General features: G+C 47.3%; 9 protein-coding genes across 9 annotated transcripts; 4 read left to right on the top strand and 5 right to left on the bottom strand.

Annotated features, from left to right (window-relative positions):
• Positions 1–348: 348 nt before the first annotated feature.
• Positions 349–3279, top strand: BP5553_00918 (putative potassium transport protein 1; the record flags this gene model as incomplete). Its single annotated transcript, XM_032009541.1, has 3 exons — positions 349–445; positions 521–2220; positions 2266–3279. 3 exons carry the CDS (start codon positions 349–351, stop codon positions 3277–3279), a joined length of 2811 nt encoding a protein of 936 aa, XP_031873595.1.
• A 1489-nt stretch (positions 3280–4768) lies between these two features.
• On the top strand, positions 4769–5683 carry BP5553_00917 (Uncharacterized protein; the record flags this gene model as incomplete). Its single annotated transcript, XM_032009540.1, has 5 exons — positions 4769–4829; positions 4878–5103; positions 5161–5288; positions 5340–5602; positions 5669–5683. The coding sequence occupies 5 exons, from the start codon at positions 4769–4771 to the stop codon at positions 5681–5683; spliced, it is 693 nt and encodes a 230-aa protein (XP_031873594.1).
• A 1931-nt stretch (positions 5684–7614) lies between these two features.
• On the bottom strand, positions 7615–10871 carry BP5553_00916 (ARM repeat-containing protein; the record flags this gene model as incomplete). Its single annotated transcript, XM_032009539.1, has 2 exons — positions 7615–8078; positions 8144–10871. The coding sequence occupies 2 exons, from the start codon at positions 10869–10871 to the stop codon at positions 7615–7617; spliced, it is 3192 nt and encodes a 1063-aa protein (XP_031873593.1).
• Positions 10872–11191: 320 nt separating this feature from the next.
• BP5553_00915 (Cysteine synthase) lies at positions 11192–12376 on the top strand (the record flags this gene model as incomplete). The annotated part of the gene is made up of 2 exons (XM_032009538.1): positions 11192–11327; positions 11379–12376. 2 exons carry the CDS (start codon positions 11192–11194, stop codon positions 12374–12376), a joined length of 1134 nt encoding a protein of 377 aa, XP_031873592.1.
• Positions 12377–12451: 75 nt separating this feature from the next.
• BP5553_00914 (uncharacterized protein) lies at positions 12452–13637 on the bottom strand (the record flags this gene model as incomplete). Its single annotated transcript, XM_032009537.1, has 2 exons — positions 12452–13479; positions 13529–13637. 2 exons carry the CDS (start codon positions 13635–13637, stop codon positions 12452–12454), a joined length of 1137 nt encoding a protein of 378 aa, XP_031873591.1.
• A 230-nt stretch (positions 13638–13867) lies between these two features.
• On the top strand, positions 13868–14585 carry BP5553_00913 (Translation proteins SH3-like protein; the record flags this gene model as incomplete). The annotated part of the gene is made up of 2 exons (XM_032009536.1): positions 13868–14003; positions 14062–14585. The coding sequence occupies 2 exons, from the start codon at positions 13868–13870 to the stop codon at positions 14583–14585; spliced, it is 660 nt and encodes a 219-aa protein (XP_031873590.1).
• Positions 14586–17746: 3161 nt separating this feature from the next.
• Positions 17747–18546, bottom strand: BP5553_00912 (uncharacterized protein; the record flags this gene model as incomplete). The annotated part of the gene is made up of 2 exons (XM_032009535.1): positions 17747–18246; positions 18297–18546. The coding sequence occupies 2 exons, from the start codon at positions 18544–18546 to the stop codon at positions 17747–17749; spliced, it is 750 nt and encodes a 249-aa protein (XP_031873589.1).
• Positions 18547–19842: 1296 nt separating this feature from the next.
• BP5553_00911 (uncharacterized protein) lies at positions 19843–20679 on the bottom strand (the record flags this gene model as incomplete). Its single annotated transcript, XM_032009534.1, has 2 exons — positions 19843–20415; positions 20473–20679. 2 exons carry the CDS (start codon positions 20677–20679, stop codon positions 19843–19845), a joined length of 780 nt encoding a protein of 259 aa, XP_031873588.1.
• A 1844-nt stretch (positions 20680–22523) lies between these two features.
• On the bottom strand, positions 22524–23972 carry BP5553_00910 (Uncharacterized protein; the record flags this gene model as incomplete). Its single annotated transcript, XM_032009533.1, has 1 exon — positions 22524–23972. One exon carries the CDS (start codon positions 23970–23972, stop codon positions 22524–22526), a length of 1449 nt encoding a protein of 482 aa, XP_031873587.1.
• Positions 23973–24025: the final 53 nt, after the last annotated feature.

Genomic DNA, 24025 nt, shown 5'->3' with positions numbered 1-24025 from the left:
CCTGGAAGGCTACAGCTAGGGCCCGGCGGCTGCACCGCACCGCATCAGAGCAGACAAGAATAACTTTCTCCCTGAAACGCCTTCTCAGCCCCTCACAAATACGATACTTCAACGGTCTGCTTGCCTTTTCTACACCTTTCGCATCGCATCTACGACTAGTTGCAGTAATGGATTTGGCCGGACCTGGCTCCTCCAATTCGAGCAGCGGCTGCAACAGCTAGGACGCCATTACCGCCGTCCCATAGGCACCCTTCTGCATTGCTGGCTAGTAGCCATCTACAGCTCACAACTAGCCAGCTGCGGAGGTCTCTTTGAAGACTTGGTTCTCAGATTCAAACCACCTTCAAGATGCATTCTATTCTATATGATATCTGGCATCAGATAGTCTCGTTGAAGCCCTCCTTCATATCGAAAAGCCCGCATTTTAATTTTATTACTGTGCACTGTGAGTCCCTATCCTTGACCTCCCCCTTGCTTAACGCACCAATCCCTCCTCTCCCAAGCTAACGACCTTTTGCAGATTTCTACATCATTGGGATAGCTTTATTTGGCTCCATATGCCTCTATCCTCATGGGAATATCAAGTATATCGATGCCCTCTTCATGGGGACCGGCGTGGCCACACAGAGCGGCCTCAACACCGTGGATCTCAATAAGTTGAATACATTCCAACAATTCGTATTATACTTTATCCCAATGCTGGCAAACCCAATTACCATCCATACGTTTGTTGTCTTCTTAAGATTATATTGGTTCGAGAAACGCTTCCAACACATTGCCAAGGAGGCCAAGAAGAATAGGAGGAGCATATCGAAAACCATGAGCAAAGCGAAGACAAATGAACGGGATATCGGGCAGGAGGAGATGGGTGTCAGAGGACGGAGCATTGTCGTGATGCATAACACAACTGTGCCTAACGGCATGACGAATGACCGTGCTGTGCCAGAGGATTTGAAGTATCACCTTGAAAAGGGAAAGCAACTCCACCAAGGAGAGGAAGTCCCGTCGTCCAGTACTTCCGAAGGTGCTAGCAAGGGCCAAAGCTCAGAGTCTGAAGATGACCGAGCATCAGTAGGAACCGTTCAGCGGTCTCAGACCCAGATCAAATTTGCGGATCAGGTGAAACCAAGTAATGGACAGACGGACGATCCTCTCCGGATACCCACGCGACGGAATCACGAAGATCATATTGCCTTCTTAGAACGCCAACGTAACCCAGATAATAGCGCTGTACTTCGCATTCCTGGACCAAGGGACGCTGATGCTGGCATGGCACCAGAGACGGTTGACCATGGCGATAATATGCATTACACCTTATCTGGGAAAGCGTCAACATTTAGCCCCCGGCGAGATAGTATCGATACAGCCGTGGATGGCGACGAGCAAGTCCCCGAGACTCGGAAAACCAGGCCTCGCAATCTCACATTTACAGAGCCAACGAGGCCGCCACCTGGAGAGCGTATTGCCAATGATGTTGAAGCCGCCAAACATACATTAAATGTGTTCAAATTCCGCAAACCAAAGTTCCTTAGCAGTAAATCAGAAAAAGCACAGGAGGGCCATCCTGCCCATTTTTCCCTAGCGCGAAGTGCCACTCTTCAGGGGATCAGGAGTGCATTGTCACGAGATAAGGATGACACAATGCCGTATCTGAGTTGGGAGCCCACAGTTGGGCGAAATTCCGCCTTCGTGGATCTCACAGAATCACAAAGGGAAGAATTGGGGGGCATCGAGTATCGGTCGCTAAAGTCGTTAGCGCTAGTCTTGACTCTCTATTTCTGGGGTTTTACTTTACTTGGAATATTGGGTCTGGTGCCATGGATCTTGCGAAGCCCCTCCTTTGGGGCGGTTGTCACTGATATTGGCCAAGGAAGGGTTTGGTGGGGATTCTACACCGCAAACTCAGCCTTCACCGATTTAGGCTTTACCCTTACGCCAGATAGTATGAACTCTTTCCAGCAGGCGATTTGGCCGCTGGTATTGTTGAGTTTCCTTATTATTGCGGGGAATACTGGGTTTCCTGTTATCCTTCGGTTCATCATCTGGGTTACCTCATTATACGTTCCTAAGGAAAGTGGCATCTGGGAGGAGCTTAGGTTTTTGCTGGACCATCCACGTCGGTGCTTCACGTTGTTATTCCCATCAAAAGCAACTTGGTGGTTATTCTGGATATTGGTGATGCTGAATGGTGTGGATCTAATATTTTTTATTATTCTTGATGTGAGATGCCCCAAACCTCTGTTGATACATTACTGACTTTATTAGCTCGGCAACACCATTGTCACCCAACTTCCTGTCAATATCCGAGTTTTAGATGGCTGGTTCCAAGCCGTGGCGACCCGAACAGCAGGCTTTGCCGTTGTAAACATTTCCCAGCTTCATCCCGCTATTCAAGTGTCATACCTCATAATGATGTATATCTCCGTACTTCCCATTGCAATATCGGTTCGGCGAACGAACGTCTATGAAGAGAAGTCTTTAGGGATTTATGGCTCGGCCTCACAAGAAACTGAGGACGAAGGTGAACCGTCCTACGTTGGTGCGCATTTGCGGCGACAACTATCCTTTGATCTCTGGTATATCTTCCTAGGACTGTTCATCCTTGCTATCTCGGAAGGCAAACGACTTCAGGGTGATGATCCGGATTTCACTCTATTCACGGTTCTGTTTGAGATTGTCAGTGCATATGGTACTGTTGGTCTCTCACTCGGGTACCCCACCATCAACGCATCCTTCTCTGCGGAATTTGGAGTCATCGGCAAACTTGTCATTATCTCCATGCAAATTCGTGGTCGCCATCGTGGCCTTCCGTATGAATTAGATCGTGCTATCCTTCTCCCCAGTGAAAATCTCCAATTAAACGAAGGTCGAGAAGACGCAGCATCTCTACGCAGGCAAAGTTCGATGGCCACAAATGGGCCGGGCGGTAGCGGTAGCGAGAGCCGCAACCGCAGCAGGAGTAAGAGCACTGACCGCCATCCGCCGAATTTCCTCAATCGTCTCCTCCATCCCGGCCCGATGATACCAAGCAGTCATCGTGATGTACCGCTACCACCAAAGGGGTCTACCACGCGAAGACATAGCATTTCTACCCCCGGAATGCCAGATAGGTCCAGGAGTGCCAGTCCTACTGCTACTTCTAGCGGGGCTCACAGGACTCAGACGCAGATTAGCACGCCGGTTGGTGAAACAAGAGATTGGGCGGGGGACAGGGAGGGGAGAAGGAGATTTTTTAAGGAGGGTGCCAATCCTGAGCCGCCGGCGAACGGCTCGTCGTAACTTTGAGTAGATGCTTAGTTGTACTTGGAGAGGGAAATACTAGATGTGTATATGAGGGAATGGCTGGATATCCAGTTGTACATTGGCAGCAAAGCGCTTGGAGTTTTATAGGAGTTTTGACTCGTTGGATTGGGATATACCTGGGAGAGGATTGAGTGATGCATCTGGATGTTTTCGCTGGGACACCTACATAGACTTTTCCACGTCCTCTAATAAAGCACACATGGCTATACTCCATACGTTTGATGTTTATCGAGACGTATTTCTTGTGGGGCCTTGAACAGATGAGGGATCTAGATATTGAACTCGAAAATCCGCACGCTTCAAGTTGGGATCTATTTCGAGTGTCAAGGAAAAGGACAATAGTTTGGTGGCTAAGCTTTCACGCCCAAGGCATAAACCCCTTTAGATGCCGTTCCGCTTCAACATCTTAGTTCATCAATCTTTTATTCTTGTAACTGCTAGAAGACTCCCGTCAATTCCGAATCTCACCAGGTTCCGGCGCCCCCAAGCAAATAACGGATGGCCTGCTCCGCCAAGAACTCTCTCAAGATGGCAGCCATGAAACTAGCCAGGGTTCTAGCGCCACGATGTTTCCAAGTCGATTCGCGGCTGAATACAGTGGTTATTAGAGATTTCATCCAAACCATTGAAATAAGCAGGGTGTGCGTACCATCCTCGTGTATCCGGGGATTTGTCATTGTCTCTCTCGTGAATTATCGTCAGATGCCCCCTCTCCTCCGAAGCTCATTTGGTGTGTTCAAGTTGCTCGACTTTTGGGGTGCGAGAAGGGAGCTACGTGTACGGCCCGTTGCTCCGATAGATTCTTTTGATATCAAATCTGTTTGTTGAACATCTGGGCTCCTGGTGCTGGCTTTAATTGTTATTCTAGACATGGTCTTTATTATTATAGAGATCGGCATACTTCTAGAGCAGCCCTACACATACTCCCTATACACGGCAGAGTTGCCGTGAACCGACCTCAAGCCATATTTCTACTCTATTTCCACGCTTATCATAGCTTTTATATACTTCCAAGACCTTATAGGTTGAAATTAACCTAGACTGCCTTAATTCATCCGCCTCCGGCACTGATGCCAAATGCATAAAGTATTCCCCGCAATTCCCCAGTTCTCCACGGCCCCAGTCGTCGCGACATGCCTATTGTGGCGCTCTTCCGTGGATTTTTACCACAGGTAATATGGAGCAAAGATTAGATTCAGTCCATGGATGACGTCCTCCCGATCACACAAGCGCTGGGTAGAAGGGAATCCCCATAGCGGCTATCCTGATGCCGAAAATACATTATGCCGCGTGATATGGTAAATTGAATTCTTGGTATCAGGGTTGGCATGTGGGAACTGGCGGAAGGACACGGGATGAAAGATATAAAATGGTCCGTTTTCTAGTTTTGATTCTTGTTGTTTGTTGCGAGGCAAGTGTTATCGCTCTTTCAATTGTAAATTTATCTTGAATTTATCTCTTCATCATGAAAGCAGTCGCATCTCTGGCCGCTGGCCTCTCCCTGTTGAGCCAAGTTTCCGCTCATTGTAAGTGCACAACTTATATAGGAAGCTCTTGTTGCTAATGGAGGTTAGACATATTCCAACGCCTCACCTATGGTGGAACCGAGTTCCCGGTATACCAATACATTAGGCCAAACACAAACTACAACTCTCCCGTCACAGATCTAACATCAAGCGACCTGAGATGCAATGTTGGAGGATTGACTGGAGCGTCAACTCAGATCATCACGGTCAAGGCGGGCGATTCGTTCTCGTTCACCACTGATGTGGCTGTCTACCACCAAGGCCCAGTATCATTGTAATCCTCCCCTCCACGCCCTGCTATTTAGTTTATACTAACAACATATCAAAACAGTTACATGGCGAAAGTCCCATCCGGCCAAACTGCGGCAACATTCGACGGGTCAGGTGCGGTCTGGTTTAAAACCCAAGACATAGGTCCTACCTTCGACTCCAACGGAAACGCGGTCTGGAATCTAGCACGTACGTCCCCTCTTTCTCTACTGTCGAAAATATCATCTCACATTATCACAGAAACCTACACATCCAAGCTCCCCGCCGGCCTCCCCAGCGGCGACTATCTCCTCCGCGTGCAACAACTTGCAATCCATAACCCTTACCCCGCCGGCATCCCCCAATTCTACATTAGCTGCGCACAAGTCACCGTCACCAACGGAGGCTCTGGGAACCCTGGCCCACTGGTGTCTATCCCGGGATTTATTAAGGGCGACGAGTCTGGATATACCGCTAATATTTACAATAATTTCAAGAGCTATACCGTGCCGGGACCTGCTGTGGTATGTTCACCCTTTACCTTCAAAAGTTTGAGCAATTACAAGATGGCTAACAAACCAATTTTACAGTGGAACGGCCAATAAATACCTCAGCTACAGATGACGAAAATTGAGGAAAGTGAACGACGGAAGTTCTGTTTTTGTATATAATTAAACTAGCATTGGGAGGAATTAAAACCAGTCATATCGGCATCTAGAATCTTGAAGTGTTGTAGTATGCTGTAACCCGTTTTCTTTTTGCTGGGATCGTCCCATCAAGCTATCCCCGCCCACGTCCAAACTACTCCGTTCCAAGTTTTGGTCTTCATCAATTTGTTATGCTGTGGTATGGTACCATTAAATCCGCATCTCCACACGGAACGTCGACACAGGAACACCAAAATATTTAATTCTAGGAAACTATGTTGGGAGATTTAGGGTGCGTCATTGTACTCGGGGGCGAAAATCTTTCAGCCCTATCTAAACCACTAAGTATTGTGCCATCCTCAATATTCTTCGAGGTATTATGAGAAGACCGCAAATTCTCGATCTCAAATTTATGCGAGTAGGAGCCCCATTTAAGGGAGTACGCTCCTGTTAGCATCATAGAATATCTAAAATTTACAACATTGAAGATACATTGGAGATAAATTACTGCGAAAGCATTTGTTAAGAATAGATTTATCAATTAGTAAAAGAAAGTTTTAGGGGTCTAGGAAACCTTGACCTTCACCAAAATAGAGGGGTCTAGTAAGTTGCACTTCATATAAGTATTAGCACTGGACGGAAAAGAAACATGAGGACACTGAAAGAAACTGGAAATGGGGTTGAAAACTTGCTAGAATGATGGGGATGCATTTGTGACTGGCTGGGATGCTGGTGTCTTGTCTGTCCAAATAGATCAAAGATAGCAGAATGATTTAGGCGTCTTCAAATTATTTGCTGTTTGTCATAATAGTGATTGTCTGTCAAGACAATTATCATCTGTCATGCTCATCCCCATCTGCCAGACCCTTGGGGTTCTCACCCGGCTGTCCACGGAGAATAAGAGAATAACTGCTTGTTGGAACTCAAGTTCATCACGCACTTTTGGCAGAAAGCTCTCTTCACACTGAATCTCAGAAAGGATCTCGACTCCTAATATGATAACAACTGTGGCCATAGGTTATCTCCCAGCTTAGCCGGAGAGAAACGGAAAATTGGAAGGGTTTGGACTCTAGAAACTGGTAGTTTCAGGCGATTTGACAACGTCTAAACTCCGCAAGCCAAAAAATAGGAGCCGCTTTCAAGATTTGTGATTTCTTAGGGAATTAAGTTTTATATAGGTGAGACGCTTGTTGCCACCCCCTTCTGATTTATGGCGAGACCACCACACACCGTCCCACCACGCACCGGCATCAACTGAACTATCAACCTCTTGAATCCACTCTATGGCTAGTCTTAGTGTCAGCCTCTTCCCAATATTCCGCATCTTGACAAACGCCAGTCTCAGGTGGAAACCCAAACATTTAGGTGGCTAAAGCTTTGGAAGTGATTTTTATTTCGTAGATTGAACGAGAGGATATCAGAGATGTTCACGGTAGATGGCACAGTGATTTTGCTAGTGAAGCTAAGGCTAGAGACCAGAGAGGTTTTGTGAGGATTGACACATCCTAGTACCTCTTGGGATATCTTGGGGTATCTTGGGACACCCTTAGGTAGGGCGAGGGAAACTAGAAGCCCAACCCCGGCATATCGGTTCTACATAGATATTTGTACTGTCGGCACCTGCTGTTGTAAATCTTGTCTAGTATAGAGGAATTTTCATTTTCGTGGCTACTTACTTAAATAGAAACCTAAGCTATAAAATTACCCACTTCGGCATATAAAGCGTTTCTATGAGAATCATCTAGCATGGCAAGTGGGAGATGTAGTTATGCAATTACTTAGTTACTAGTGCCTAAACCCAAGGTCCGCCTTAATAACACAACGCCAGTCAATACCCAACCAAAACCATCCACCACTCTTCATCACTCATAGAATACATATCCGTAGCATTAGCTAGTCATCTCCACGTCGTCATCACTAAGTAAGCTTTCTACAAGGGAATCTCTCCTGCTTTTCGGCTCTTGCTCGGCAATCACAGTAGCTGTATCATCATCCTCCTCTTCTCCTTCCTCTCCCTCCTCGACTTTTACTAACCCGGTCATATCGCGTTCAGCTTCATCAACTTCATCAGCCTCCCTAGGCAATATAGACCTATCCTCGTCTGCGACACTTGGCGCCACACTGCTCTTCCGGCTTTTGTTTTCGGATCTCTCTTTCTCAGAAAGGGAATTGACGATCTTGCCAAGGCTAACGTGGATTTTGTAGAGGGCGTTCCGACCAGTTGCATCCGCAATCAGTTTTTCATCGACAGCTACAGAAATTTCCTCGTAAACCTCGCGGATCAGGGTCTCAGTCGAGGTAGGGGATATGTACAGTTTAGCGAGCAATGGAGCAAGGGATTTCTTCTCATCGCCTATGCATTATTAGTTGCGAGCAACGTGCTAGAGCGGTAAGGACCAGAAAGGAGAGAGTACGTACGGCTAATATTCGACCCTAACCTTTCCAACAGATCCCGGGCGAAATATAAATGCACATCCCCGTTAACAGCTTTCTTCGGGCCCTCATCGCTCAGCGTCAGCTGATTACCAGGCACGTAGCATTTTCTCGGGTCCGTCCAGTCGATTAAGTGCGCGCCGATGGTGTTGAGGCTGATTATATCAACCTCAGCCTCGCCTTCATCATCTAGGGTCTCTTGGACTTCAAAAAGCTTATGCATCGCATCAAGCGCTACCTTCCTCATTCGATCTTGATTATCTTTTCGACTGTAACTGTACATAGGCAAGAAATATGACAAGGTTTGGCGTACACCTTGGTTGTAGGCAGTGCTCGGGTCGAAATATAGGACGATAAGTGTTTTGAGCAAGTCATCAATGGAGGTCGAGGCATCGGAGATGACACGCCCTAGCATGAGCTTTGCAACGGCAACTGTAGCTGCTGCCTGCACCTCAGGAGCTTTGGTGCCAGATTTCAATGCTTTGAGGTAGACTTTTAGGAGGGTAGGATTGCTGTCGAGAAGATGAGCCCCGTGCTGAACAAGAATATCAGTTAGAATTTGGAGGGCCGTGATTTGCAACGCAGAGTGGCCTTTGCTAAAGAAGTGCATGAACAACGTCAAGTTCTCTTCAGCGAGTGATTTATCCAGTAGAGAGCAAAGCCCCAGGCAGACGAGACCACGTTCTCTGACCGGTGCTTCGTGGCTGCGAACTGCAGGGACAACTAGGTTGTTTAACATTGCAACAAGATCCACATTTTGTTGAAGGTTTCCTTCCACATTCTCGAGCATGCATTGCACAATATGCAAGCATTTCATATTTACCATAATCTCTCGAATGGCTTTTTCTCGAGCCTCTTCTTCCGAAAGTTCCGACTTCTTGGAACTCTTGCTTGGTGCTCCTGGAGAGCCATCTTCACTGACTTCGGATTTAGCAGAGTGGAAACTCTCATTGGCGTCTTCAAACTCTGGCTCATCCATAATTGTATCGTGAACGTCAGCCACAGCTTCGAGCACAACGCTGCAAAATTCACGTTCGCCAGCTGCATCCCCAGCGCAGATACCACGAAGCGTCTCAATGGTAAGTTTTGTGACCTCCTCTGGCATATCTGGAAGGGAAAGAGATTGCCGTAGAAGAGCAAACATCTTCCGACGTCCAACTTCATCCGAGTAATCCACCGTTTGGGCAATGTGAAGCATTTGTTCCACAATAAATTCCTGCTCCACAGTATCATCCTCCTCTTCATCCTCAGCCAGTTCCTGTGCAGCAGCATTCCTCAAAGCTTCGGCAAGGACAGTGATATATCGTTGCAGATAGAACGCCAGCTTTGTGACTTCTGGCATCTTCTCCTCGATCAGCGCTTCGAACCTCCCCTTTCCATCGCTGAGGCAGAAATCATTAAAGCTTCTAGCCATGAAGACCGATTCGGCTGTCAACGTATCCCAGAAGTAGTCATCGAATGTTACTGCATCCCGATAATCTGGCCGACCTTCCCAGAACCCTTTCATAGCCTCTAGCGCGACACCACCTTCAACACCAGAATTAACAATATCAATTCGTTCCAAAAGTTCAAGCAGGCCCTCAAAGTTTGGGGCCTTAGCCTCTCCATTTGCTACCTCGTCTTCACCAGTCTCAGCAATTCCGGCACAATCCTCGATCCAGCGTTCTCGGAATAGCTTCCCTGCAGCCTTCCGTACGTTTTCGTCTCGATCGCGAAGACCCCATCGGAGCAATTTTTCTCGCATCGACAAAGAAAGATGCCTGAAATCACCAAGCGCGGGGAGTAGCCGCGAGTAAAGCGCTCGTCGGGTGGCAGCATCCTGATCACGAGCTCGCTCTAGCAAGAATGGTAGGGTCGATGGTAAAATTGGTAGGTTGACCAGAAGCGACCTTCTCACATCTGCACTAGGATCATTTTGCATCAATTCCAAAAGCTTTTCGAGCAATCCAGCCCCAGAATCGTCATCGCTGTCCTCGGCTTCCCCATCTGCCTCATTGCCAGCTAGTCTTCCAAGTCCTAGGACAGCTTGAACCCGAACCATTGCCTCCTTATCATGAATTCTCTTCAATAGTCCATGGCGCAGAAGTTGGAAAAGATCATCGTCAATGGCTTCTAGGGAGTTGATGATATGAGAAATCAGTTGTGTTGACCTGTATCGTATAAATTTCTCCTTCGCGGTCAATAGTGGAAGAATAGTGTTCATAAGATGGGACGTAAGTCGCGTACTCGGTGTCTCAACCATAATACCCGTTTCATCTTCACCCGCCGGAGCAAGTTCGTTGTCTTTCTCATTGGCGTGTTTAAGAAAGAACCCAATGAATCGAATTGCGCGCTCTCCTACAGTCTCACTCTTCTTCACTGGCATCACACGCAAAACACATCGTGTGAATTCGTAGGTAAATTGATCCTCGTCAAATTCCTCCGCCCCAGTCTTCTTTGTCTTCTGGCTTGTTGGCTCGTAACAGCATGCTTCGTGGATTTTCCGCAGGTTTATGACCAGCTTCCGGTGTGAAGCTGTCGTCCGTTGGGCATCTCGAAAAATTGATGATACTTGGGTTCGTAGTTCGTTGTCTGGCGTTTCCTCTGGGATCTCGGCGTATGAGGCAGACGCCCTCGACGCTGTTGAGGTGCGTGGATTCAGAGTCTGAACGGAAGATTTGTGCGATACTGCTGTTGAGGTTCTGGTAGACCTTGAAGATACGCGGGTAGGCATCGTGGAGGTGCTTCTGTTAGTCTGCCGTGGCGCACATTCAATCTCGGGCTGCTCGCAAACTTGTTTCAAATATCTTGACCTTGTTAGCCGCAAGTTGAGGTGTTAGAAGTCCTAGGTTTGGCGCGATTGTCGATGTTTAACTGTCCCTCCTTGGGTCAACGCGTTGGGGCGCAATCGTATTTGGTGACACTGCGTTGCTGGAGAAACCATAATATCACGTGCTGATAAGAACTGACCAAATTGCTGATCGCGACATCCTTCAACGTCAAAGAAAATTAGCACTGACAAAGCAAAGAGAACGATTAGCTTGCGCATACACAATGTTTAGAATCGGAGTTCGACGCTTTGCGACGGCCGCCAGAAGGTCGGCCGAGACTGCCGCGCAATTAGAAGGTTCTAATAAATATGGAATTGGAGTATCCAAGGCTCAAGGAATTGTCAAGGGACTCACTGGGGGTGGGTGATGAACCCCGCCTCTATTGTATAGACCATGCTAATGAAAGCCAGCAATTGGTAACACGCCTTTAATACGACTGAATCATATTTCAGATGCGACAGGATGCGAGGTGTTAGGAAAGGCAGAATTCATGAACCCGGGAGGATCTATCAAAGATCGAGCGGCACTGTACGTCGTAAAGGACGCCGAAGAGAAAGGTCTGCTGAAACCTGGGGGAACAGTAATTGAAGGAACAGCTGGAAATACTGGGATTGGCCTAGCACACGTGTGTAGATCAAAGGGCTACAATTTGGTTATTTATATGCCCAACACGCAGTCACAAGGGAAGATTGATCTTCTGCGATTACTCGGCGCGGAAGTGTATCCCGTACCAGCTGTGCCATTCGATAACCCGGAGAACTACAACCACCAAGCCAAGCGCCACGCAGAGAGGCTGGATAATGCTGTGTGGACAAATCAGTTTGATAATATCGCTAACCGGAAGGCACATATTGAGACTACGGGGCCAGAAATATGGTATCAGACGAAAGGAAAAGTCGATGCGTTCACTTGTGCTACTGGAACCGGGGGAACTCTGGCTGGTGTTACGCGCTATTTAAAGACAGCGTCGGATGGAAAGGTCAAATGCTTCCTTGCGGATCCTCCAGGAAGTGTATTGCATTCCTACATCAGCTCAGGTGGAAAGCTCGTTGAGCGGGCGGGGTCCAGTATCACGGAAGGAATTGGACAGGGTCGTGTCACAGACAACCTCCAACCGGATGTCGATTTGCTGGATGGCTCACTACATATCAGCGATGAGAGGAGCATCGAGATGGTATATCGCTGCTTGGATGAGGAAGGACTTTATTTGGGAGCCAGTTCCTGTTTGAATGTGGCGGCCGCGGAAGAGGTTGCGAAGAAGGTTGGAAAGGGGAATACCGTCGTGACGGTTCTGTGTGACGGTGCGTACAGATATGCCGACCGACTATTTTCGAAGAAATGGTTATCGGAAAAGAAGCTGCTTGATGCAGTACCGGAGCATCTTAAGAAATACATAGTGCTTCCTTAACGTAGTTGTACATTTTATCTACATGGTATACACAGGAATTGAGCGGTCCCGGCCTAGCTTTGTGCCCCCATCTAATCATGACGCCTCGGTACTATATACCGTTTGGTACATCCTAGGCCCTTGACGCAACATCTCCTTCCCCCAGTCTGAACTGCCGATTTCCATATCCACCGATTTGGCCTCTTCCTTCAGTTTTAACGAGTTCTCCTTCAATCTTATCGCAATATCCGAACTTGAGTTCAAGACAGACAGAGCAGCTGTTGTGCTATGAAGAATGTACATCGTATCGGCGAGCCACCTATTTTTACGCGCTAGCATTTGGAGAGTTGTTGCTCCAGGTCGTGCGGGTTTGATATTGATCCAATTCGCCAGCAGTCTCTCCGCGTATTGTTCTACTTTACCCTCCTCATCCTTGCCATCAAGATGTTTAGAAGCTCTCGTTGCAGCCAGAATAAGAGGTATGGCAATAATGTCCGGTGAAGCTCGAGGATCATTGGTGCCACCACGAATTGCCCTCGTATATGAATGCTTCGGGTCCTCCATTAAGTCCAGCAGCATTTCCGCCAAGTGCAGGGCCTTCTTTGTATGGTTGACATCCCATTCAGCGTAAAAGGCTTTGAGATATGTCACTCGCATAGCTTGTTCCGCTAACTCGGGAGTCCTGAGTGTCAAGCCCGTGTCTGAACTACGCCTAAGACATTCAATCAAGATGTCTAGTCGGTCGGCCCTCCGAATCGATCCAATGAGACTTCTGAGGGCCTTCCTATCTTGCATAATAGCAGAGTTGGCCTTATGAAGTCCCTCGAGCAATTTTGGCATATTATTAAAGTCTCCCTTTTCCACCATGAGCGATAACAGTTTGTGGAATGTAGTTCTAGTATTCGGTAACTCTGTCATAGAATCAACATGGGTCAGGCGAATCCTCTCTCCAGCAATATTTGCGACCATAGTTTCGTTTTCAAGGAGCTTCTTGTATCGTGGTCGGTATATCATGTTCCTTTGAGAGGCGGATAGATATGCGGGTACAATAACTTTTTCGCGCACGAGAGCAAGGGCATCGTCGAGTTCGGAGGAGGAAGTCTTTTCGAAGACGGGGATAACAGCTGTCTATGTTAGTATTGGAAACTTGAAATCGCATAAAGGGCTAGGTACCTGTTTTTTGGCGCTTTAAGGAGGCCGAAAACATGCGTTGCTGAATTGCTCGACATATTGATGTGCTCTTCACTACGCCCAGCGCAACGCTGGCACCTTTTCCGTTCATGGTGCTCTTCCTGCGCTTTGGATGGCGGCTACAACGAGACTTGGCTTTTCAACTTGGTCGATTGGGAAGCTGTTTTGCTTGAAGTTGGATGACCATACTCTGGCGTTGTCGAGAAATTTAGTTGTCGAGCCAGCCTGGAAAGAACAGCCAATCACAGCCTCGCTAGATTTTCGAGACCTCAGAAAGTTGAGCCGCGAACATCACCCTCTCTCCATTAAACATTAAACACCATGGCACCCACAATGCCCACGTTACGGCCATTGAGTTGCTGGAAGGCCATATTACGGCGCTCGCGACTACAGAAGGCTGCTACGAGGACACTAACCACATATTACAAGCCCAAGCCCATCGATGCCACTCCTACAGGTACGTCTCTGAGATCAAGACACTGCTCTAGAATAACGAGGTATTGACTTCACTACAGTCAAAAAGAAGATAAAAGCGATTCCTCCACCACCTACAGCCGCATCCTTGTTCAAGGAACCCATCAAATCCGTGACTGAAACGCAGGTTGCCATCCTCGACCCAACAGGCGCCCGCACCAAGCTGTTCTCCAAAGCCAATCTTGAAGCCGCCCACGTCGGTGATATCCTTCTCGTACGACTGAAGAATGGCGACCCCTTTGCTGGAGTCTGCATCAACATCCGGAGGCGTGGTATCGATACTGGAATTTTGCTGAGAAATGAGCTGACCAGGGTCGGTGTGGAGATGTGGTTTAAGATTTATAGCCCGAATGTGGAGGGTATTGAGGTTGTGCAAAGAAAGGAGAAGAGAGCGAGAAGGGCCAGGTTGACGTATATGCGGAAACCCAAGCATGATATGGGCAGCGTGCAGAATATTGTTTTGGCGTATCAAAGATCTCGGGGGGCGCTCAGGGGGAATACTGAGATCAATAGCAACGCACATGAGAATAAGGGAGGAAAGAGAAAGATCAAGGGGAAGAGATGATGAGGGTCGTATTGCTATATGGCAGGTGCCATTATATGGTATGGCATGGCGAATGCTTGTACAACATCGTTTTATTACAATGTATTGTGTGATGTAGCCGTTGGTATCTTCCAGTCCCGGTTATGATAGTGGCCAGCGGCTATTCTTAGAGATGTGATGGTAAACTCTGACATTAATAGAAATCTGCAAGTGCGTAATGCAGACTACGATACTGAAATGCTTTCTGTTCCGTTTATCTTCAAGTTATCAAATTACAGAGCATACTGGGCCAGGTGCTATAATGCTGAAATATCTCTCTTCATCTGTCTACGATACAAATTTCTCTATTTCTCACAAATAAGGTTGGGGAGTACCGTGTCGATCATCCAATTCAGAATCCAAGACTGCTCCCACTGGAACATAGCAAGCTTCTGCGATAAGTTCATGCCGTATGGTTCGGCTAATTCTTCCTCCATTTTATGGGGTCCTGTTGACGGAAGCTATAATTGAAGCCATGGGCTGCAAGTTTATGATCTGAGGATTGATATAGAGAGCAATCTAGGTACTTCTAAGTTCCACCGGTCCCCTTCCTACTCTTTATATCAACGCTCAGGTCAAGGATGCCATTGGTCACATCAAACAAGTGGGAACATCATCATCTCGTATCATACAGAGACACTATATCAAGCTTCATCGCGACTTACACAGAAACATTCCGCGTCCATGCATCCTTCATCAAAGCTTGTGCCGGTTGTATGTATACCATCCTTATGGCACCTTCGGCGATGACTACAGTTGCTGAAGCTTCAAGTTGCTACGTGTGTCCTTCGTTTACTCCAGCGACATAATCATTAATGTGCAGGCAAACATTAAAAATAGGGTGAAAGCATCTGTCTAAAAGAAAGTAAGAAAAGACCTCTACCAGTCACTCATGTGGCCGCCGCCAACACAACTCTCGTCTACTATCGTTCGTTGCAGATATCAACTCTTGTTCCTCTCCCACAGTGTGCCACAAGGCCAGCAATAATTGATGGATTTTAGTTTTGCCCTACGTCTAGCTCTGTACTGGAGTTGAAGGGTATACTCAGGTGCATTTTATTTATAAACTGAAGTCGAGGGTCACTTCGGGCCAAATCGTATAGCTGCGTACGGGGGGGGCTGTGCAAGTACAGTGAACCTCGAGAACTCCCTATGCCCCACCCGAAGTCTCATTTGGGGTTCTACTTCGTGCTATGTAGGCTTTTGTGAAATATACTCCGTACAACTAGAAGCAATAACCTACGCTTACAAAGTACTGTCCTACAGGCTACTGATAGTGGTTGGGGCCCCTAACAGCCTGTGCTAGGTGAAAGGCAAGTGCCGTAGTCTGATATACGAACCGCGTCGGCCCCGTCCCGAGCCGAAACGCTGTCGCTTAAAAAGGAAATAAATCAACAAACAAACACGCGAGTCCTCGAGTACGAAGTAAGTACAAAAAGAGTATACAAAAATTGGAAAAAAATGGCAAAAAGGTTCGAGATACCTAAGCGAACCCAGGATTACTCTACATCCTCCCCTAGACAGGACTTAGTCGTGATCTAGGGCCGTTTCCCCTGTCCAATCTGTACTCCTCGGTGGTTAATGCACAGCAGCGATTTTAGCTTTACCCCGGGGTGCTGGGGATCATTAGCTGCGATCAGAAAGAGGTGTTTGGGAATTCGTCCGTATTGGTGTTCGAGCTGGTCTCCCGTTTGAGCCAGGTTGCCGGTTGTTAGGAGCAAAACTCTTAAACTGAAATATATCGACTGGGAGCTCATTCGCGTCACAAATGCTGATTAACTTGGAAGGCGCGGTGGATGCTCTGCCAAATACCATCGCCACGTGACGGGTCCGAAGGCAGGAACATTATATACTCCGTACGTCGACGGCTCGGTCTCTACTCCGCCTTCACAACAACAATCCGTCTCCGGCCGCTGGGTTTGCTAGACTGACGTGTGCATGCAATAGACATACATACTCGGGTCTCCCTCCCAAGGGCCTTAATGGCAGGTCTTCGGTCTCGTAAACGCCCAAGAAACCATTACTACCACTTTTGATGGAAACGAGTCGCTCTACTTTTCGCTCAATTACCACCCGCCCCCACTACAATGATGTGTGGTGACTGTTATCAGATGCTACGGGCCAACGATAGCGAGTAGTCGCATGGAACAACTGTTGACAAATACTTCGACAGTCACCCAATCAAAGCAAACAAAGTGGCTCGTGAGAGCTCAGTAGCGTAGATTTTGGAGTGCATGTACGGTTTGGACTTTAAGTTGAGAGAGGTTCCAACGTGGCTGAGAGGATATATGACCATATCACCAGATTGCCTTCGAATCATCATCAAGCATATGGGCGTCGAGAAACAGGACTCCGACGAATTCGGGCTGGTTAAACGACGCGCGTGTCTAGTCCTCTGAGTTTCATGGCTTGAAATAACGAGGTGTGGGTATTATTAGGCTACACGTTTCTACGTACATGTCCTGTCATACTTATTCCTTTTGAGCATGGAAACTAGCACTTTGATCTCTGCTGTAAACTTATTTCTAGGCATTTCAACCCCGCGAGAAGAAGTACTTCCTCAAGATGCTTCTTTGGACCGTGGATACTCTAAACCTTCTCCTTTATCCCAAGCTATCCTATGCATGGCCCAACGACGCTCAATATCAATAGATCCGCTGAATGTCTCCAAAACAAGAATGGCAGTAAAATGAGTACATGAGAGAGCAAGCAGCCGAGTTTCCTATCTACTCAGTCTCCACTCCACACCCTACTTCAAGTGAGCATATAGAAATCCTCGATCATACACTTACAGAATTTTCAAGAGTCGAGGAAAGTTGTCTACTAGTCCAAATCTACCGGAAGTCTGATTACACCATTACATAAATGGAAGCCATAAGCGGCCGGTTAGATTAGCTACTCGTCCAACTTCGTCGAGCCATTAGCTTATGGAACAGGAAACGTCATTTGTGCAGGTTAGCTAGCCTCCACTAGGGCATGGCATCAGGGCGACCTTTCGAAGAGTAAACTTTGCAACTAGCCGAATGGATAGTCTGGTATTGAATTTCTTTCCATACATCCTTCCTTTACGACTCCATATTATCCAACCCTATTATCTCTAATTATTATAACATTAAAATATACAAAGAGTCGTCAAAATATTGTCAAGCCAGCTCCACCGGAGGGGGTCCGGGCCCCCTATCAACATGTTCCATCTCCACCGGCTTCAAGGGGAGCAGCAACACTGTGGGCTCTGGTATGGGATTTTGTTGTAATGGTTGGTGTTCCGGCCCTGCCTTCTCCTTCTTCCGAGAATAAATAATAAACGCACTGACAATAGCAAGCACAATAGCTATTGCCACGCCGATCCCTATCCCAACCAAGCTAGTCTTCGAAAGGCCACTCGATGAGGTATCGCTCGGTGTAGGTGATGAGGGGAGAGTCGGAAGAGTACTTGTATATCCTAACGTACTTGTGGGGGTAGAAAATGTCGTGCTGGTCGAGGACGTGGTCGAGAGAGGTGCACTCGTCATATTAAAGGGAAAAGAGGAAAATCCCGAACTATCACCAGCGATCATGAAATAGAAAATGTTTGAAACCGCTAAATCGAACTGAAAATTTTGGACCAGCCAGTCGAATTGTGTAACCGTCGCCTTTGTGGTCTCTAATATTCCGTCAATTCCGCGACCCAAGATCGAAGGAGGTTGTTCATACCAAATACAGATGGACCGTCCTCATCTACAGATCCGTTGCGCGATTGTTGCATTAAGACCATTGAGTATTCTGGGAACGATGTCGACCATCGAATAACTTGCCTTTCGCCGATTACCCATACGGGATTTGAGGAATGATTAGGGTATTCGTGTGGCGGAGGATTATAAAACCCATCGCTTTCATCAGCCCGACTAAATTGGGAAAGTACCGAAGTGACGAAGGTCAGATGGAGCAGAACGAGTGATACCATCTTGCGGGCATAAAGGAATGACATAGATTTTGTAAGGAACGAAGGATGAGAGTCACAAGGAGACGGAGAGTGGGACGGCCTGCTGCGCCAGTATGGCAGAGAACCAACCGGTCTGAAAGATCAAATATTCCCAATCAGCCGACATTTTCCAAACTGGTAGAGGCCCAACAGTTGGGTCAAAATATGCACTGACCTAATAGGTAACAGTCGAGACCGCCAAGGAGAGCACCACTATATACCCCGGTTGGATACTGTACTGCCTCATTGAAGGGGTTCGCTTTGATCACCATAAGGGTTTCAAATCAAAGTAACACATGCCAACAATACTGTAAAGGTGTACCTAAAGGTGATGAAAGGCCAGGGGTGTGGAAACCTGTCATACCTAGAACGCGTTGTCCCGGAAAGCTGGTAACCAGTGATACGCGATGGGTAATTTGAAACCAACATTTTCATCTCGTTTTAATGCTCGGCCATGCATTCGTGCAGGAGATAAACACTTAGAATGCAGTTTGACCTATCAAACTCCTAACTGTAGCTGCTAAGGTCTCATTAAGGGCTTCATAAAGATGTGATTCAGAGGGCTCATCAAGGTTGAAATCGAGCATCTATGCAGGGCTAACCATGTGATCGACAGGTCTCCGAATTCACGCGCAGACTCGACGTATCCTACCCGCTATACCCATATCCGGCATTTTACGCTGCTTTTGACTCTTTTTCGACAGCGTCTGTGCTGTGATCCGCCAGAATTTCTAGTGGTGAGCGATTGCGCCGGGGTATAATTTCTGCATATTGAAAACCCGTCGAGGGCAGGAATGCCAGTGCAATCCTCAGAACCGAGCTGGGATGTTGGTGCATTTTTATAAACGAGAAGGGGAGGGTCAATTGGAAAGAGGTTGACTCCTGAATCGGGTCCACTTGGTCAGTTCGCCTATAAGAACGATTGGCCCACGAGATCTCCGATTGACTACCCCATTACATATAGATTCCCAATCTCAAGGGAGTACTAACACTGAATGTCCTAAATGACCTAAGAGATTGTTATGAATAACTGGGGAAGTTCGGGATATTAGTATTATAAGACTGGTAATGCTGCTTTCTTTGTCCGCCCTGAGATCTTGCCTTTCCTCGGGCCTTATCCTACTCCTCACTGAGAGGCTTTTGTCCCTCAGGTGTAGCAATAAGCTTGAGCCAATCTTGTTTCATTCTTTAACTTTGGGCATTAAACCAACCCTTTTCCTCCGTCTGTTTGCTCTTTCTCAATGGGGTAAATCATGCTTACTATCTGAGCATCATATGCTATCTAGCTGTCCCAATGATAACCAAAAGGTCTGACTTTCCCACTTTCTTAACCTTGCGTTCAATATAGTGCACGTTGCTACAATCTGGGCACTTGGATGGAAATAGATTCTTCGCAGCCACAGCGACTGTTGCCCGCAGAAACTCCATCGCAATCTGACCATTTTCCTCGCAAAGATTAACAAATTCCCCTCTCTCGAGCAGTTCCTTGTAATTCTGCCCCTCAAACTCGATCGCTTTGTCCTTGAGGAGTCTTTCGCTGTCAGGGATCTCCTCAAAACCCACCTTCAGGCTCAGAATGAATGAGTTACCCAGTCCCTCTCGTGGAAGTGCAGCTTTATATTTTTGGCTTGAGAGAGACTTGAGAGCTGGAATGTCGCATTTATCTGCCATTACATAAAGCTTTGCGTGGGCAGATAAGTCATGAGCAACGGAATCGGCAGATGTGTGGGATGGATTTAACAATTCGGCACTTGTAGGTGGATGGTAGTCGTGAGTGTAAAGGAAGTTGATAAATAGTTCTACAATTCCTGGATCACTGTCGTCGAGCTTGATAACTCCGGTCGTAGCCTCCTATGATATTTCAGCAAGAGTAGAATACCGTAGCACACATATTGATGCTGAGCATACCGGGGAGATTACCAAGAACCCTCCATCGACACAGTCCGCCAGCGGTTTTGATTGGAAGCAGATAACGTTCCGGTGAACTTTGAAGATTTTGCTGCCACAACGGATCTCGAGGTCCGAGTACTTTCCGGTTTGAAGTAGACGAGCTGCGGAAGGGGAACCCCCGGCCATTTCATTACTAAGGGGGTTGGATTTGTTAGGTGATGCCATTCTGGTGTGTTATCTGACTTTTTGTTTGGCTGAAGGTAATATTAACGAGATGTCGATGGCTAACAGATCTTTAGTAGATAATATCTGAACTAACCACTGTGGAATCCGGCTAGCTTGAATAGCAAAGAAAGACCTGCTTGGAATCTTATAAGAAGTTTTAGAAAGATTCACTGGTTGTAGGCATCCATATATTTTAGTATATTTGAAAATGGCAACTCCGAATGCTAGCGAACCAACACACAACCTATCTCCAAACAGGCAACAAACGAGAAAACCATAAACGGTCAAACTAGCTAGAATCTTCCAAAATCTAACATGCCTTTTGCAATACTCGATGGTATTAAATGTGCAATTGTTTATATGCATGAGGCCGCAAAAGATGCTCAAGCCCCTGTGCTCGCAGAGCATTTTGTCCAGCTTGCCAAACTTCTGAAGGCCTATTCTAGGTAGCACGTTGAACGATGTATATTGCAAATGGTATGGAGCTGCACCAAAGGTATGAATTTAGCAGCAAGCGGTAAATAAAGAGCCACTGTATGCATGTTGCCATAGTTACCATGACATACCAGTTTGACTTCAACTGAGACTACGCTACTAGAGGTTCTTTGATTTTTCCTGTTATATAAGCTATGCGCTTTCCTTGGTATTCTCCTGACAAGAAGCAAAATTTCAAGAATCATCAAAATACCTGGTCCATTCAACAAGCCCGAGCCGGACGCAAAATCTTAGACTAAGAGGACAGACGCTACATGTCCGTCTAGGGTCTCATATTCGCTCTCTCTTGGAGCCGTGTACGTATCTTCCTTCTAGAAATGCTGTTTCTATCACTTGGAAAGGCAAGATATTCAAAGTTTACCGTGCCGTGGTGTGTTCCTAATCCAAGGCTCTCGCTGCATGTGTGGAGGTGGAATTCAAGAGAATTGCATATTTTTCCTGTCAATATCATGCCGCTTAACCGCACCCCAATTGCGGTAGGGCTAACATAGTAGGGGCGAAGGACTGTTTCCGAATGAAGCATATAATTCGAAACACCTGCTACCTGGAGGATGATGAACTTGGAATTGGGCAGCTCATGCTCGACTTTATGTACCTTGCTGAATACCTAGATGATCACGAACCCACGATTCAAAGAGGCTCACAAAGCCGTTGGTAAAGAGTATTTGACTCGTCAATGAGACCCGGTATTCGTCGGTCTCCTTATCCGGAAGCAACGGCGGAAATATATGGGGCACTGCTCATGTATACGAAGATATACATTATTGCCGTCAAATACGAAGTCCAGCCACTGAAGGCACTCGCAACGGATAAGCATATAGACGATTCTTAACTTCGGATGCAACAGTACTGGGTTGTGTCGAGTTTTGAGACTGTGGTATGAGAAGGGCGATGCACCCGGTTGCTGTTTGAGGAGTTCCGCCGCCGCAAATGCAGTGGGTTTCTATAGACTCCTTGATGGAAAAGGGAGGACATCGTCGCCTTTTACAAGGAAACTGGCGTTTTTTTGCAGTTAATCCACACCGATGCCGTTGGCTTTGCCCTAGCTGTGGTAGATATTATTAGCTGCAATCCAACACCCTTCTCAACTCGAATAAGCGATATAGAGTTGGACAAGACAATGGTACTGGGGCGGATACGTGGAATACGAACCTGTGTTTTCGTTTTAGACCATGTATTAGCTCACGGTTTATGTCGCCATTCCCTCCTCCAACCACTTCAAAGTCTGGATGTAACTTAAAGATGTGAGATATTCAAAATGCAAATCATCGAGATCATTATCGTGCATGATAGTCTTGCAATACTTTTGATCTCTCCTAGATGTTATTGACAAATATGATCTATAGATTTCATCCTCCGCGATCAGCACTTTTTCCCTTTTTATCGCCATCTGTAGTTTTCAGTAACTCCCGCAAACTCCCCTCCGCATGCGAAGTACTTCGAGGCTTTCCTTGAAAGCTCTGATTTTGAGTTTTGCTCCATGGCAACCAAGAACTAAGGTTTCCCAGAATTGATGGCTTCATGTTGGATGCTTGGTTTGAAGTGGACACCTTGGACTCATTCTGAATCATGGCTGGCTTTAGAGAGATCAAATTATGAAGTGTTGGTGAAACGGGATGGAATGGGTCGCCGAAAACTGGGATATTTCCAAGGTCTGCCTCCGTAGAGGTTTGCGGACGTGCAGGCTCACTTATCAGAGAGGTCGGTGAAACCAATTGAGAAGCTGCATAGTCCTTCGGACCTTGAGCGTTGTCGATAATGAACGACGCAAATGTTGCTGATTTGGAGCGAGTATGTCTTGACGCTCGAGCATGTGATGGTCCAGCCTCAGGGGTCAGTTCCAGCGCCGGCGCTGGCTCCGTCATGGGTTGTACTGGTTGCTCTTTCTTCGCAGCTCTCCCACGAACCTCCTCTGCTATCACGGCAGCAGGTTTCTTCTTCGACTTGTCTTCGTCCGATGATCTAGACGAAGACATAATAGTTTCAAGCGTACCGTATGCCACGGACTTTGTCCGTCTTCCTCCTCTCGAACCTCTCCCCATAGGCCGCCCATGCTCGTCGTCTGAACCGATTGCCTGGAGTGTGGGACCTGCCGCATTTCCAGAGGGTGTTGATGCACCAGTAGCAACCCCCGAAGCAGGTGTAAATGATTCTCCGCGCCCATGAGGCGGCATATGTACTTCGTACTGATTGCTCAGGCTATACTTGCTCCTTGCACAGATCTCAGCAATCCTCTCTAAATCTTCCGCGACGCCATGTTTAATCTCCTCCATAATCCCCTTGAAGCTAAAAGCCTCAACAGGTGGAAGCTTCAAATCCATCTTGGCTGGAGCCGTGGCCGACATCCCATTTTCTTTCTTCACCGTAACTAAGTCTCGTTGTCGAGAGCGGGGTCTGGCCGCCGCTCCAGAATATGTTCGCACAATCACGGGCTGACTGAAGGTACTGTTTCTTGCTCCTGTTGACTTTGCATATCGATGGCCGGATCCTGTTGCACCGTTAAGCTGACGAAGTGCTGATATTCGGTGGGCAACGGTAGCCTCGTCGAGGATGTGTTCGCCGCGGGCGGCTTCCTCTGATTCAACTACTAGGCTCGCGGACGAAGTGTTCGCGCTCCACAGACTGGGCGGCAGGAAGTGTAGAGGAAGAGAATGCCGTCTTCCAGATGATGGGGCCGAGTAGGCGTGCGAGTGGGCGTGGGGAAGGGGGAATTTTGGGGAGTGAGTGGACTGCGAGGGTTGGTCGAACGCTGGCAGCGCGTTAGCGATTGATCCAGTTGGAGCATCGTCCATTGCCATATTTGTGGGGATTATAAGAATTGCGAAGACATCGTCGCTGCGCTGCGCTGTTG

This window comes from Venustampulla echinocandica, assembly GCF_003357145.1.
Source record: "Venustampulla echinocandica strain BP 5553 chromosome Unknown scaffold_0, whole genome shotgun sequence".
Lineage (NCBI taxonomy): Eukaryota > Fungi > Ascomycota > Leotiomycetes > Helotiales > Pleuroascaceae > Venustampulla > Venustampulla echinocandica.
The sequence above is the reverse complement of the archived record's forward strand: the minus strand, read 5'-3'. Positions and strand labels throughout refer to the sequence as shown.